This window comes from Macaca fascicularis, chromosome 9 (assembly GCF_037993035.2).
Source record: "Macaca fascicularis isolate 582-1 chromosome 9, T2T-MFA8v1.1".
NCBI classification, from domain to species: Eukaryota; Metazoa; Chordata; class Mammalia; order Primates; family Cercopithecidae; genus Macaca; species Macaca fascicularis.
Genome location: NC_088383.1, coordinates 17,701,178 through 17,713,802, shown reverse-complemented (window position 1 = coordinate 17,713,802; position 12,625 = coordinate 17,701,178). Strand labels below are relative to the sequence as shown.

General features: G+C 44.6%; 1 protein-coding gene across 5 annotated transcripts in view; it reads left to right on the top strand.

The window, feature by feature from the left end:
- The first annotated feature begins 3,712 nt into the window (after window positions 1–3,712).
- The window catches only part of RSU1 (Ras suppressor protein 1), a 237,044-nt gene continuing 228,131 nt past the window's right edge, over window positions 3,713–12,625 (top strand). For all 5 annotated transcript variants that reach the window (XR_006700803.3, XM_005564723.4, XM_045399633.2 and 2 more), the window contains exons 1-2: window positions 3,713–3,857; window positions 4,098–4,209. Coding sequence is in view for 4 of the 5 variants with exons in the window: in XM_005564723.4 (XP_005564780.1) it covers window positions 4,101–4,209 (109 nt within the window). In the remaining variant the exon portion in view is untranslated. The remainder of the gene's footprint in view (window positions 3,858–4,097; window positions 4,210–12,625) is intronic.

The window sequence follows — 12,625 nt, the reverse complement described above, 5'->3', positions numbered from 1 at the left end:
ACACCATCAAATCCAAAAGGTCTTGATAAGCTAGAATAATGGGCCAATTGTAACAGATGAAATGTGACAGATATAAGATCTTCCTCTTTTATCAAAAAATGAATTGCAAAGCTACGGAATCCAGGGAAAGTTTAACAATAACATGAAATAACATAGTACTTTTCTGAAAGCAAGATTAACATGATGTCACTGTCAAAAAAATGATGCTTTGATCATGGACTGCATCATTAGAGTAACGGTATCATTTCCACTCAGAAGGGCATGCTTTTCTAGGAGGCATATTGGAATATCTGGGAGATGTGTACCTGAAATTGAGGAAAGCATATTTTAAAATTAAAAATACAGAAAGAAGAGACAAAATGAAGCTTTACAAAATCTTCCAGGCTAGGCATCTAGGAAACAAGCAGTGATTCTTTAGTGGGTTAGGGGATGGTCAGGCTTGGGAGAATGATATTTTCATGTATAGCAAAGGGAAGTAGTTATTGAGTAATTCAGTGTTTGAGTAATTCAGCTGGAAGAAGGAGAAAAGAGTCGACTCTACTCTCATTAGTGAGACCCATCGTATATCCCCTGGTTCTGCTTTACACTTAATTCACTTGTTTCCAAATGTTTATTGAGCATCAGCTATGTGACATGTACTAAATGCACTGAGGATAAAGCAGAGAACAAGACAGCCATACAAGACTATCAGCTGATGTCTCCCGACTTCACAAAGCACACTTCCCAGCTCCATCTATCTGCTTGATTTCCTGAGCCAGTCCCGAAGCAAAAACCTTAATATTCTTATCTGGTGAAGCATACATTGAGCCAGCTTCCCGGATCTAATGGCCAAGGGATAAGTTTCCTGATTCCAAATTGTGTCACCATGAAGTTTCACTGCTTGCAATCAGGACCCTGAACAGACTAACAAATCATCCTAGCAAATTCATCAAACCTGAGTTTGGGTGTGGGAACCCTGATTGACAGCTGGTCAGTCAGAAGTATAGGTGACAGTCAACCTAAATTGTTGTGGAAATGAACACTTAACTTGTGGGATTTGACTGTAAGTTGAGGTAGACAGTATCAGAATCAGTTCAACTGTAAGACACCTAGCTGGTGTCTGCTGGAGAATTGTTTCACGTGTGGGGGAATCTCTGGTGTCAGAAGTGTTGAGCCTGTGAGAGTAGCAGAAACAGTTTGGTTTTTCCTGTCTCAAACAGGAGTGAAAACAAATTCCTATGAAACAGGAGTGAATGGAGGCATGCAGCTCAAAATAACTTCAAGAGAGAAATGCAGGAGGGCTGGGACTGTCTCTGTTCCAGGTGTTATCTGGATATGGGGCTGGCAGGTGCAGTGTGAGGGGCTAAAACCAAAGTCACAAGTTGCCCTAACTGGCACTCACAATCCACTGTTTTCCTCCACCCCCAAAAGGTAGCCAGGTGATGACCTGCAAGCATTACGCTGGGTTCTTACTTCTAAAGAAATTCAACTATCAGTCTAGGGATCTAGGAGGAAAACAATACACACAAACAAGAGACCACTCCAGCTATCTAGAAAAACCAATTCAGATCTTCACACTTGAACTCAAAAGGACAACCAAGAATCCATCACCAGAGAGGGGAAGAATCTTTCTTTTCTAAGGGAAAGACTAGATAAATACACATAAGAATGGACTCCTGAAGAAACACAACTGGGTGAACAGAAGAGAGGTTTAAAAACTATTATCCTCAGTGATACTTGAGAAAAGAGTACATTCATGAAACAAACGCAGGGTGTTATTATAGAGAAGACTGCCACTGGCAGTCCAATAGGACTGGTGTCCTTAGAAGAGGAAGAGACACCAAGGATGTGATTGCACAGAGAAAATGCCCTGGAGGGACACCAAGAGAAGACAGTCATCCACAAGGCAAGGGGAGAGGCCACAGGATAAATCAAATCTGCTGGCACCTTCATCTTGAACTTCCAGGATTGTGAGAAATTTCTGTCGTTTAAGCCATCCAGGCTGTGGTATATTGTTACGACAGCCCTAGCCGACTAACACAGGTACTAATGTCTTCAGCCTACATAGTCAAGATTCACTATTAGAAATGGATGGAACAAGAAAAATTCTGATTTTTTCAAAACAGGACTTTTGCTTTAAAAGAGTTAATGATTCAAGAAATAAATATGTAAGGAGATTACCTTACCAACTAATACGTATAGATGAAATTTATGAAGGAAGAAAATCATCAGTGGATGCTAAAACGAGTGGGTAAAAATTAGATGAGGAATGGGACGCGATCAAGTAGCACCTCCCCCCAGCATTGTTTTTAATCATAAAGAAAAAAATAGTAACTTTATGGTGAAGAAACCTGGCAGACACTACCTTGCCTAAGTGAACATCACCTATACTGGGAGTAACCGATGTCATTTGTACCTTGATATCATACAGTGGAAAAGACACATCGCTGTAGTGGTGTTTCTCCAAAAATTCAGAACCCGAAAGGGAACATCAAACTCACTTTAAAAGGACATTCCACACAACACCTGGTCTGTACTCTTACATAATGTCTAGTTCAATAAACATAAAAGCCAAGAACGGTTCCAGATCAAAGAAGACTAATGCAGGAATGACCCTTTCATTTGGAACGTTTTTTACGCAATCAATGTTTGCTTTTAAGAGTGCAGATCCTTTTTTTTATCCAATTGGTTCGGAGCTATAATTACACGATTTTACCACATCTCCTTAAGGCTTTGATCCCTGCTACAATCTACAATATATACATGCGTATGTGTGGTATCCGTCTATCATCAATTTAGGTGACAATAGGAGAAAAGTGCCTGGTGCCAATCTTTATTCCATAGTATGAAATAGTCTCTCAGGACAGGGTTTTTGGTGAAAGAGGCATAGGATATTGCTGGGTGACTACGACTGGGTCAGGAAATAGGGAGGCAGAGGGCAGCAGTTTTGCTAGAACTTAAAATTTGGTTGCTTTTGGAAGAGGAAGCGGGAGATTCCTGGAAGCCAGAACGTCATGTCTCACAGATGTAAGTCATAGTTGGGAAAGACACATCGCTTTAGTGGTGTTTTCAAACGACTTTTGAAATAGTAGGGTTTTACTTGTAGCTTCTATCCCTGAGGGTAGTTCCTGCTGCTCAAGAGCAAAAGAGTCAGGGTTTGTAAAAGCCAGCCTTAGAAACCTATTGAAAAAGATTTCCAGCGGGGCGCTGGGGAAACGCAGACAGCGCAGGAATCCCTGCCTGGAGAAGCTCTTAACAGGACGGAAAGCTGCGTGCCCCACAAGGTCCCTCAGAGGCACATTGTGGAGACGGGACGCAGGGTAGCAACTTCTGGCGAGTGGAGCCGCTATTACAGAAGATAAATATACGGAGCCAATTTACTGCCAGCTTTCGCAACACCCACCCTCAGCCACCACCCTCCCTGACGCAGTCACGCCACAAACTTCCCCGCTTCCGCCCACAGCCCTCTGGGCTTCGACCCATCAACTGAGCATGCGCCAAGTCTAGTGCGCACGCGCCAACTTTGGCCCAATCAGAATTCCAAACCGCGGGGTAGGCGCCACGGGGATAAACTAACCTCAGCGTGGGGCGGGGTCTCGAAGCCGAATAACGAACGTGATTGGCCAACCTCTAGCACATACTTTTAAGGGCGGAGCCTGGCTCAGAAGCCACGTCTAGCTAGCTGTTCTCCTAATATGGGTAGGGTCGGGCGTGGAGCTGGCAGCTGAGCTGGGTGCGCCTGCGCGGGGCGCCGAGACAGGGCGTGTTCGCTGTTGAGTGCCGGTGTTGCGGGGAAGCGAGGGCATCTCTCGCAGCTGGAGTGCGTCCTGCCGAAGCCTGTGGTTGCACGCCCACCCTCTTAGGGGCTGCCTTCCTCGGTGAGTGTGTGCGGCGTGGCACTTGGGGTTGCTTCTCGCTGCGTTGCCGGAGCGGGGCTGGACCCTTTCCACTCCCCTGCCCTACCCCATCCCCTCCCCGCGCCCGGACCAACCCCTGGGACGCCCTCGGACGCCCACCCGCTCCAACCCTGGGGAAGCCTCAGAGTGGCAGCGAAGACCTCTTTCCTTTCCGCCCCTGCGCTTGCTGCCATCGCCCACGTGTTTTGTTGTTTGGTGCAGACCATGTCCAAGTCTCTGAAGAAGTTGGTGGAGGAGAGCCGGGAGAAGAATCAGCCCGAAGTGGACATGAGTGACCGGGGCATCTCCAACATGCTGGATGTCAACGGCCTCTGTGAGTTCTCGGGCAGGACCCTCCCGTGGATGAGCCGAAAGGCTTTCTAAGTTTGCCAGTTCACTGCTGGTCCTGCTGTGAGCGATTGTACTGGGTTAGACCCCAGCCCCTGCTTGTAAACATCACTTGTCAGGGGCTTCGCGCAGAGGGTTTGCAGTAGGATTTGTTCTGTTCCACCTGGAAAACGATCCTGAGAGTCCACGATGAGAATCACAGACAGCTGTGCCTCATCGGTTGTCTCTGCTGTATGGCATTGAGGTGGATTTTCCACATAGTTTGCTTAATAGCCACTTTATTTTTAATTGAGAATTAATTTTGAGTCCTTCCTGTCTCCTAATAGTCTGTGTCCATGAACAAATGACACACAAAAGTTCCATGATTAATAAGCATTCTTGTGCCTGGAGCAGTTTAAGCATTTCTTGAATCTTTACATTCTTCTGCGTATTTATTCTCCGAACTTGGTTCAGGCTTTTCTTACCTCCTCAGGCTGTGATGAAATCCTCCTAAATTGCCCTCTTGCCTTCAGTTTCACTGCCCAGTTTAATCACCGGGTCACTTTCAGTGTTATTTTCCTGTAATCCCCGTCTGTGGTGTTACCCTCTCCCTTAAAATCAGGGATTGCAAATTCACGTGCCTCCAAGTGAGGGCGGTCAGGGGCGGTCATGGACTAGGTGATAGGTATCCCACCTGAAGGGGCCAGCTGCTGCACCTGCTACTCTGCCACATGTCACCATAGGAATGTTGGCCCAGTGTGCCAGATTATTCTCTTAAAGGAGTCAAGATTCTATATTTTTATGTGAAATTTGCTAATTTTTAGATGTTGGCTAGTAATTTCAATATTTGAAAAACCTGTGATAAGTGAGATAAAGCACTTCCTCGGGCTGACGTGGCTTTGGTTTAAACCCTCTCCATACTTCTCCAGGTTGTCTGTTACCGACGGTAATGCTCCAGGTTTCTTGGCGTGATTACCGACGGTAATGCTCCAGGTTTCTTTCTGAGTCTGAACACAACCTTACCCTTCCATGCAGTTGGCATTCCAGCCGTTCTGAACCTATTGCTCTATCTGGACCAGAGCCTACTTGTTCAGACCTTTGTGCCTTTACGAATTCTGTTTTCCCTTCTTCTCAGTCTTTTGCACCCGAAATCCTTTTACATCTAAGAGTCAGCTTAGACTATCACCACCTGTGTAAAATCTTCTCCGTCTGCACCAAGCTAACATAGCCAGTCCCTCTTCTGTGAAGTTGGACATGTGCGTTGCTTTGTGACTCCTGTCACATAGGATTGTATGGTTTTTTTTTTTTTTTTTTTTTTTTTTTTTAATCTAGAAGTCTCTCTTCTCCGCTGGGACTTTGGGAAGACAAAAACCGTGCAATATTCATGCTTGCATTTTTTTTTCTTTTATAGTAGTGCCTGGAGCACAGCAGATGCTCAAAAATAGTTGAATGAAGAAAATGAAAGAATGATGGATTAGGCCTGTGAGTTTGAGATATCAGGTCCAGGATGTGACGAGAGAAGAAGGGAGATGTTCAGGAGACCCTGAGAGGTGATGGATAGCCATTTAGGCATGGAGAGAACGGCAGAGTCGGTTTACTGTGAATCCATGGTTTTCACGGTTTGAAAACCTGCCTGCGACAGAGGTTGGAGTTGATGCTGTTGATATGTCTTGGCAGAAGGAAAAGGGAGGAAACGTAGATTTGTGTTCCGTAGGCTTTATGAAAATACGTGCCATTAAACTGAGTTTGTGTACTAGTGAGCGTCTCAGCCTTGGTGTGTGTTGGTCTCTCGCATTCCGTAAGGGTCCTTGCTGTCAGCAACTGAGCAGATGCCTCTGGAGTTGGATATCTGAGTGTACCATTGCCTCTGCCTGGCTCTGCCATGACCATGGTCATTAGTGGGGGCACTGTTGATACAGAGGAGAAAGAGAAGGGGATAAGGAAGATGATGCCTTGTACAGCAGGACTCTTGGCCCCGCGGCTTTCCTCCCTCCAGCGCTCGTTCTCACTGGGTAGATGAGAGGCTGCTTTCAGCACAGGAACTTTATACCCTTTGGCTTTTGAAGAGGAGACTTTATGTAATATTTAGAAATGGGGAGAATGGCTTAGCTATTTCGGTTCAGCTCTGTTATCTCTTTGAAGCTTTGGCTTTTATTAAGGAAGAAGAGATAGCCACTTGCTTCCTGAAATATATTTCCGGTGTAACACTGGGTGATGAAAAGTGAGACCATTCTTAAATTTTCCTAAAGAAGTAGCTAATAAAGAATAATAGTACTTTTTGGGAAGTTGGGTGGAAGTGAATTTGGAGATTTCCAGATTCCACCTCCTCTGGCTTCTGTAGCATTGATCCAAGGCTGCTCTCTGCAAACTCCCTGACCTGGGGACTCCTCAGAGCCTAGGGGGTTCCAGGATGCTCTTCGGAGCCTCCACCAGGGCTCAGTTCTCAGCAGTGCACACACAGTGACACAGTGCTTAATATATACAAGTAGTAAAATACTTCACATGGCTCCATTAATTACAAGTGTAAGAATTTTTTTTTCCCCCCTGAAAACAGGGTCTCACTCTGTCACCCAGGCTGGAATGCAGTGGTGCAGTCACAGCTCACTGTGGCCTCAACCTCCCAGGCTCAAGCGATCCTCCCACCTTAGCCTCCTGAGTAGCTGGGACTATAGGTACACACCACCACGCCTGGCTAATGGTTTTATTTTTTTGTAGAGATGGGGTCTTGCTATGCTGCCCAGGCTGGCCTCAAGCTTGTGGGCTAAAGGAGTGCCCCCATCTTGGCCTCCTAAAGTGCTGGTGTTACAGATGTGAGCCACCACACCCAACCTACATGTTTCTTTACTGATAAAATCTTAGCTGTAACCAGGAAGCTGTTTCTTGCATCTCAGGCTTTCTCTTCATTCTTACTTTAATTTCTCAAGAGGTAAGAATTAAGCTTTGAAGATAAAAGTAAGGTTTTGTACTACTAAGCGTATGAGATGCCCGTCTTTCTTCTTGGGAGAGTTGTATCTTCTAACGCAGCACTTCCTTAGAGACAGCAAATTACCTTTGAAAGATGTTTTGAGGAGTTTAGGTACCAAGAGCTTTCTGATGAGGAAAACTTCTTAGGCTGGAGACAGATATCAGACAGGTTCTACATTTTCTAGTAGTCCAGCCAGATTCTAGAAATGCTCACTTCCTACCAGGAGAGGCACAGGAGTACAGAGCATAGGAGGGGAACTTAGATTTGGATAGACGTGAGTTCCAATTCTGCTACTTAGTACTGTGTAACCTTAGAGAAGCTACTTAACCTCTCTGATTCTCAAGTTCCTTAACAAATGGTAACCTAAGTAACCACTTCATAAGACTGGCTTAATGGTTCATATTAAATACAATAATGCACGTTAAATGTTATTACCTAGTTAGTGTTAGATCCAATAATGTACATTAAATGTTAACTATTAATACGAATATCCAGCTATGGGCCCTATGCCTCCGACATACCCAGTTCCAACATAGTCAATGGCCTGAACCAAGAATTTCGCTTTGTTAACTCGACTGGGTAAGGCATTTGTATCAGGTGTTGGAAATTTTTGTGTGGCTTAGTAGAACCTGTAGTGTTTGGTCCTTTTGCCTAAGTTTCTAATTGATTTAGATAGCTATTTATTTAAAATTTGTCCTAATTTATTTCTTTTCCTTCATTTTGTTTTCACATGGCATGTAATTTGCACACATATTCTCCTTAAAGCTTCCAAGAAGACCAGTGTGGGCAATAGAGCGAGACCCCATCTCTGCAAAACTTAAAACATGAGCTGAGGGAGATGTGCGAGTCTGCAGTCCCAGCTGTTAGGGAGGCTGCCGTGGGAGGATTGCTTGAGCCCAGGAGTTTGAGTTTGTAGTGAGCTATGATCGTGTTACTAGGCGACAGAACAAGACCTTGTCTCTTAAAAAAAAAAAAAAAAAAAAAAAGCTTCCAAGCATAATCATAATGCTGCTGATTTTATTCTTTTTATTAAAGAGATTTCACTGCAGAAACTCTTTCCCAGGCAGCAGCTGTCTTCGTCTGGTTGATAAAGTTGATTTTGAAGGGCCCTGTAGTCAGCTTCCATTTCCATAGAGACAGAATCCCAGCTGTAGCCGGAGGAACTTTCTTTCGTTTCTCTTATTTAAGTGTTTACTGATTTTTTAATCTATTCAAGTGTATTGCCCTCTCTGGGTGGTCACGCCTTTATCATTTTTTTTTCCAAGTTAGACTAAAATATTTTTCAGATAAATCCTCAAAAAGAAAACAACCTGCTTTCAAGGGAGTGGTCTTTCTAAAGGAGCGGGCGAAATAATAAACAAATATGAGCATGGGTTATCTGGAAGAGCTATCTCAAAAGTCTTGCTCAACCTGGAACACATGCTATCCATGTAGACCTGCTTTGGGGGAAAGATAAAAGAGCCAGGGAGAACCTGTAATTTTAGCTATAATCCTTATTAAAATCTTTTTTAAAAATTTTTTAATTTTTTTTTTTCGTTTTTGAGACAGAGTCTTGCTCTGTTGCCCAGGCTGGAGTGCAGTGGCGTGATCTCTGCTCACTGCAGCCTCTACCTCTTAGGTTCAAGTGATTCTCCTGCCTCAGCCTCCCGAGTAGTTGGGATTACAGGCATGCGCCACCACGCCTGGCTAATTTTTGTATTTTTAGTAGAGATGGGGTTTCACCCTGTTGGCCAGGCTGGTCTCGAACTTCTGACCTCAGTGATCTGCCCACCTCGGCCTCCCAAAGTTCTGGAATTTCAGGCGTGAGCCACCATGCCCGGCCTTAAAATCGTTTATGTTTTCACTCCTCTAGGTTGTGTGTATGTGCCCACCTTTGTGTTTTTAAACACGCCGCATCTTGACCTGGGGAGCCCTTTTCCTTTTTCTCTCTCCAGTTAGCCCTTGCCCCCTTGTCAGTTAGTGCTTGTTGAAAGAAGGAAGGACTTATCTATTTACATGACTGCATTTCCTGTCACCTCCTCCAGGAAGCCCCTCGAGTATACTCAGTTCTGACCCACGTTCCCATCCAACCTGGTTGAAGTGTCTCTCTACTTGGTGTAGTGCTTGGGAAAGAGTTATTGAAGAAAGAATGTTACTGCTTTTAGTTAAGAGATTCAGGCTGGCTAAGGGAGAAAGCATAGCTCCGGAGAAAGCAGGTACTCTGTCTCCTTCCTGCAGGCTTCTCCCCAGTTTCCAGAGGGAAGCGGTTTCCAGCTCTCAGGAACAAGATAGAACTGACACCTTCTATTTGTGATTGTGTGATAGGGTTAAAACTGGACATGTTCACTGAAACAAAGAGGAGTTGTAGCCCCTTTGGTGTGACTGAACCAGTAATGACATTTGACTGTTTGTCAGTCCTCTGACATTCCGGCCCTAGTGGCCACGGTGGCTTTTTTGTAAGCATCTTTTTTGTTTATTACTAGCTGTGTATCCTTGGGCAAGTTGCTTAACCTCTCTGTGCCTCAGGTGCCTCATCTATAAAATGGGAATAATAAGAGCACCTCATAGGGTCATTGTCAGTTAATATCTATAGGGGCCTAGTGTACCACCTGGTACCTGCTGGTCTTAATGCCTGCTATTATTAGTACACTCATGCATTACTTAATGATGGGGATACGTTATGAGAAATGCATAATAAGATTTTGTCATTGTGTGATCATCACTGAGTGTCCCTACACACACCCAGATGGAGTAGCCTACTACACACCTGGGCTAGATGGTGTGCTTGTGACTAAGGCTTTCGCTTTTAGGCTACAAACCTATACAGCATGTGATTGTACGGAATACCGTAGGGAATTGTAACACAGTGGTGAGTATTTGTGTCTTTATAGAAAAGATGCAGTAAAATATAGTATATTGTTGTCATCTCACGGGACCACTGTCATATTTGTGGTCCATTGTTTGTTTTTTTGAGACAAGGTCTCCCTCTGTTGCCCAGGCTGGACTACAGTGGCGTGATCTCGCCTTATCGTAGCCTCAGCTTCCTGGGCTCAAGTGATCCTCCCATCTCAGCCTCCCAAGTAGCTTAGATTACAGGCACATGCCACCACTCTTGGCAAATTTTTGTAGAGATGGAGTTTCGCCGTGTCTCCCAGGCTGGTCTTGAACTCCAGATCAAGCGATCTGCCTGCCCCGGCCTCCCTGGTGGTCCATTGTTGAGTGAAACATCATTAAGCCGTACATGACTGTTTTAAAAACTGTTTTATCTGTGATGGTATAACAAATGAAAAACAGTATCTCTTTATTTCTTGGAAATCTTGGTGATGGTACTTCTCAGTGGTCTTTGCCCACCTGTCCCATGGTCTCGTCGAACCCGCGCACCCACTGCCTCATTCCTCACCTGAGTCAGAATTCCCAGGAGAAGTTGGGTGGCTGGGCGCAGTGTGCTGGGGTCAGGAGGAACAGCCATGGCCACACCCTGGCGAGTTCAGAGCTGTGCATAGCCCAGGCGGTGGCTGGGGGAACAGCAGCAGGATTTTTGTTGGGATGTGCTTGTGGCCAAGTTTCTGTTGAAAATGGCAGATATGCTTTGAAAACTGGTAATTTTTCCACTAATAATTAAAATACTCTATGTCCTGTAGTAACTATTGAATTTTTTTTTTTTTTTTTTTTTATGATAGGCATTATGTAACCAGAGTTCATTTGGGAGTTTATATTGGATTTTTTTATTTCTTTTTTTTTTTTTTAATTTTTTGAGACACAGTCTCACTCTGTTGTCCAGGCTGGAGTGCAGTGGTGCGATCTTGGCTCACTGCAGCCACTGCCTCCCGGGTTCAAGCGATTCTGCTGTCTTGGCCTCCCGAGTAGTTGGGATTACAGGCGCCCACCACCATGCTTGGCTCATTTTTGTATTTTTAGTAGAGACGGTGTTTTGCCATGTTGGCCAGGCTGGTCTCGAACTCCTGACCTCAGTGATCTGCCCACCTCGGCCTCCCAAATTGCTGGGATTACAGGCAATGCGCCACTGTGCCTGGCCTTATACTGAATTTTAAAATTATCTAGTGATAAATTATTATTTGCTATGTTAAGATGACTCTGAGTTGTTTATTACGTGTGAAGTAGTTATATTTTCACCATAAGAAACCGTAACACTCACTGCTTTGCCATTATAACCAGTGTTACAATTGGTATGGATAAATAATTGAAAACCATACCCTGTATTATTTGTTCATAAATTCACACGAACCTATTTGAAAGAAAACACGACCTATATACAGGAGATCCATTGTTAGAAAAAAGCCTGGAGGTGACTCTTTTTTTAAAGCAGCATAAAGACCTCTTGCTTCTTTGGATAGCAAGTTTGTGCAGGTGGGTTAATTTTTTTTATTTTTTAAACCAAAAGGTAATGTAAAAACGTGGCCCAGGAGCAGTTGGTCTAGATCAAGTGTGTGACCAGCAGGGGTCAGTGTTGAGCCTCTGCGTTTTGCTCCTGGGCTCCTTGGGAGGTTGGACACGGCGCGACTGATCTCCGCACGGACCTTTGCTGCCTCTACAGTTCTTCCACCTTCACTCGTTCTATCTTTGGGTAAAGAGATGGAATCTTAATGGCATTTCATCTGTGTAGCTCACAGTGAAAGAAATCTCACGTGTGTTACAGTGAACCAGAGCATCAGTTTCACAGCTGCCTTGCATATGGCCTCTGAATAGAGAAGTGCTGATCAGAGTATGTTTCCAATCAAAGGAAATGGAATTTGCAGTGTCCCCTTTGAGCAGATTCCATTAGCATGTGATGCTTAATGATTTTCCAGGTTTGAGGTGCTAGCAAAGCCCAGGCCAATAATAGGATTAATAATACCTACTTGGTTAATTTCCTAGGGCTGCAAAACAAAATACCACAGGCTGGGTGATTTTGACAACAGAAATTTATTTCCCACAGTCCTAGAGGCTGGAAGTTCAAGATCACAGTGTCAGCAGGGCTGGCTGCTCCTGGGTCTTCTAGCCTGGGCTTGCAAGTGGCCGCCTTCTTGCTGTGTCCTCAAGTGGCCTTCCCTCTGCATCCCTGGTGTCCCTCCGTCTGTTCAGTTTCCTCTTCTCATGAGGACAGTAGTCACATTAGTTTAGGGGTCTACCTTAAGGACCTCATTTTAACTTAACCACCTCTTTAAAAGCCCCATCTCCAAATATAGTCACATGTTGAGGTATTGGGGGTTGGGGCTTCAGCATGTGAGTTTTGGGGAGACACAGTGCATTCCATAACATGTAGATTGGAGGTTCTCGAATGATACAGACCTGAGGACCTACTCTGTGGTAAGTGCTTCTCACACTCCTAACATCCCTCTTCGGTTCACCTGATTATTGTCAGCGTTTTATAAATGAGAAGGTAGAGCGCTGTCGAGGTTCTATAAAGTCCCCAGTGTCACTCAGGCAGTGGCCGAAACGGAGTTCACTTTTTTTCTTTTTGAAATGGACTTTCACTCTT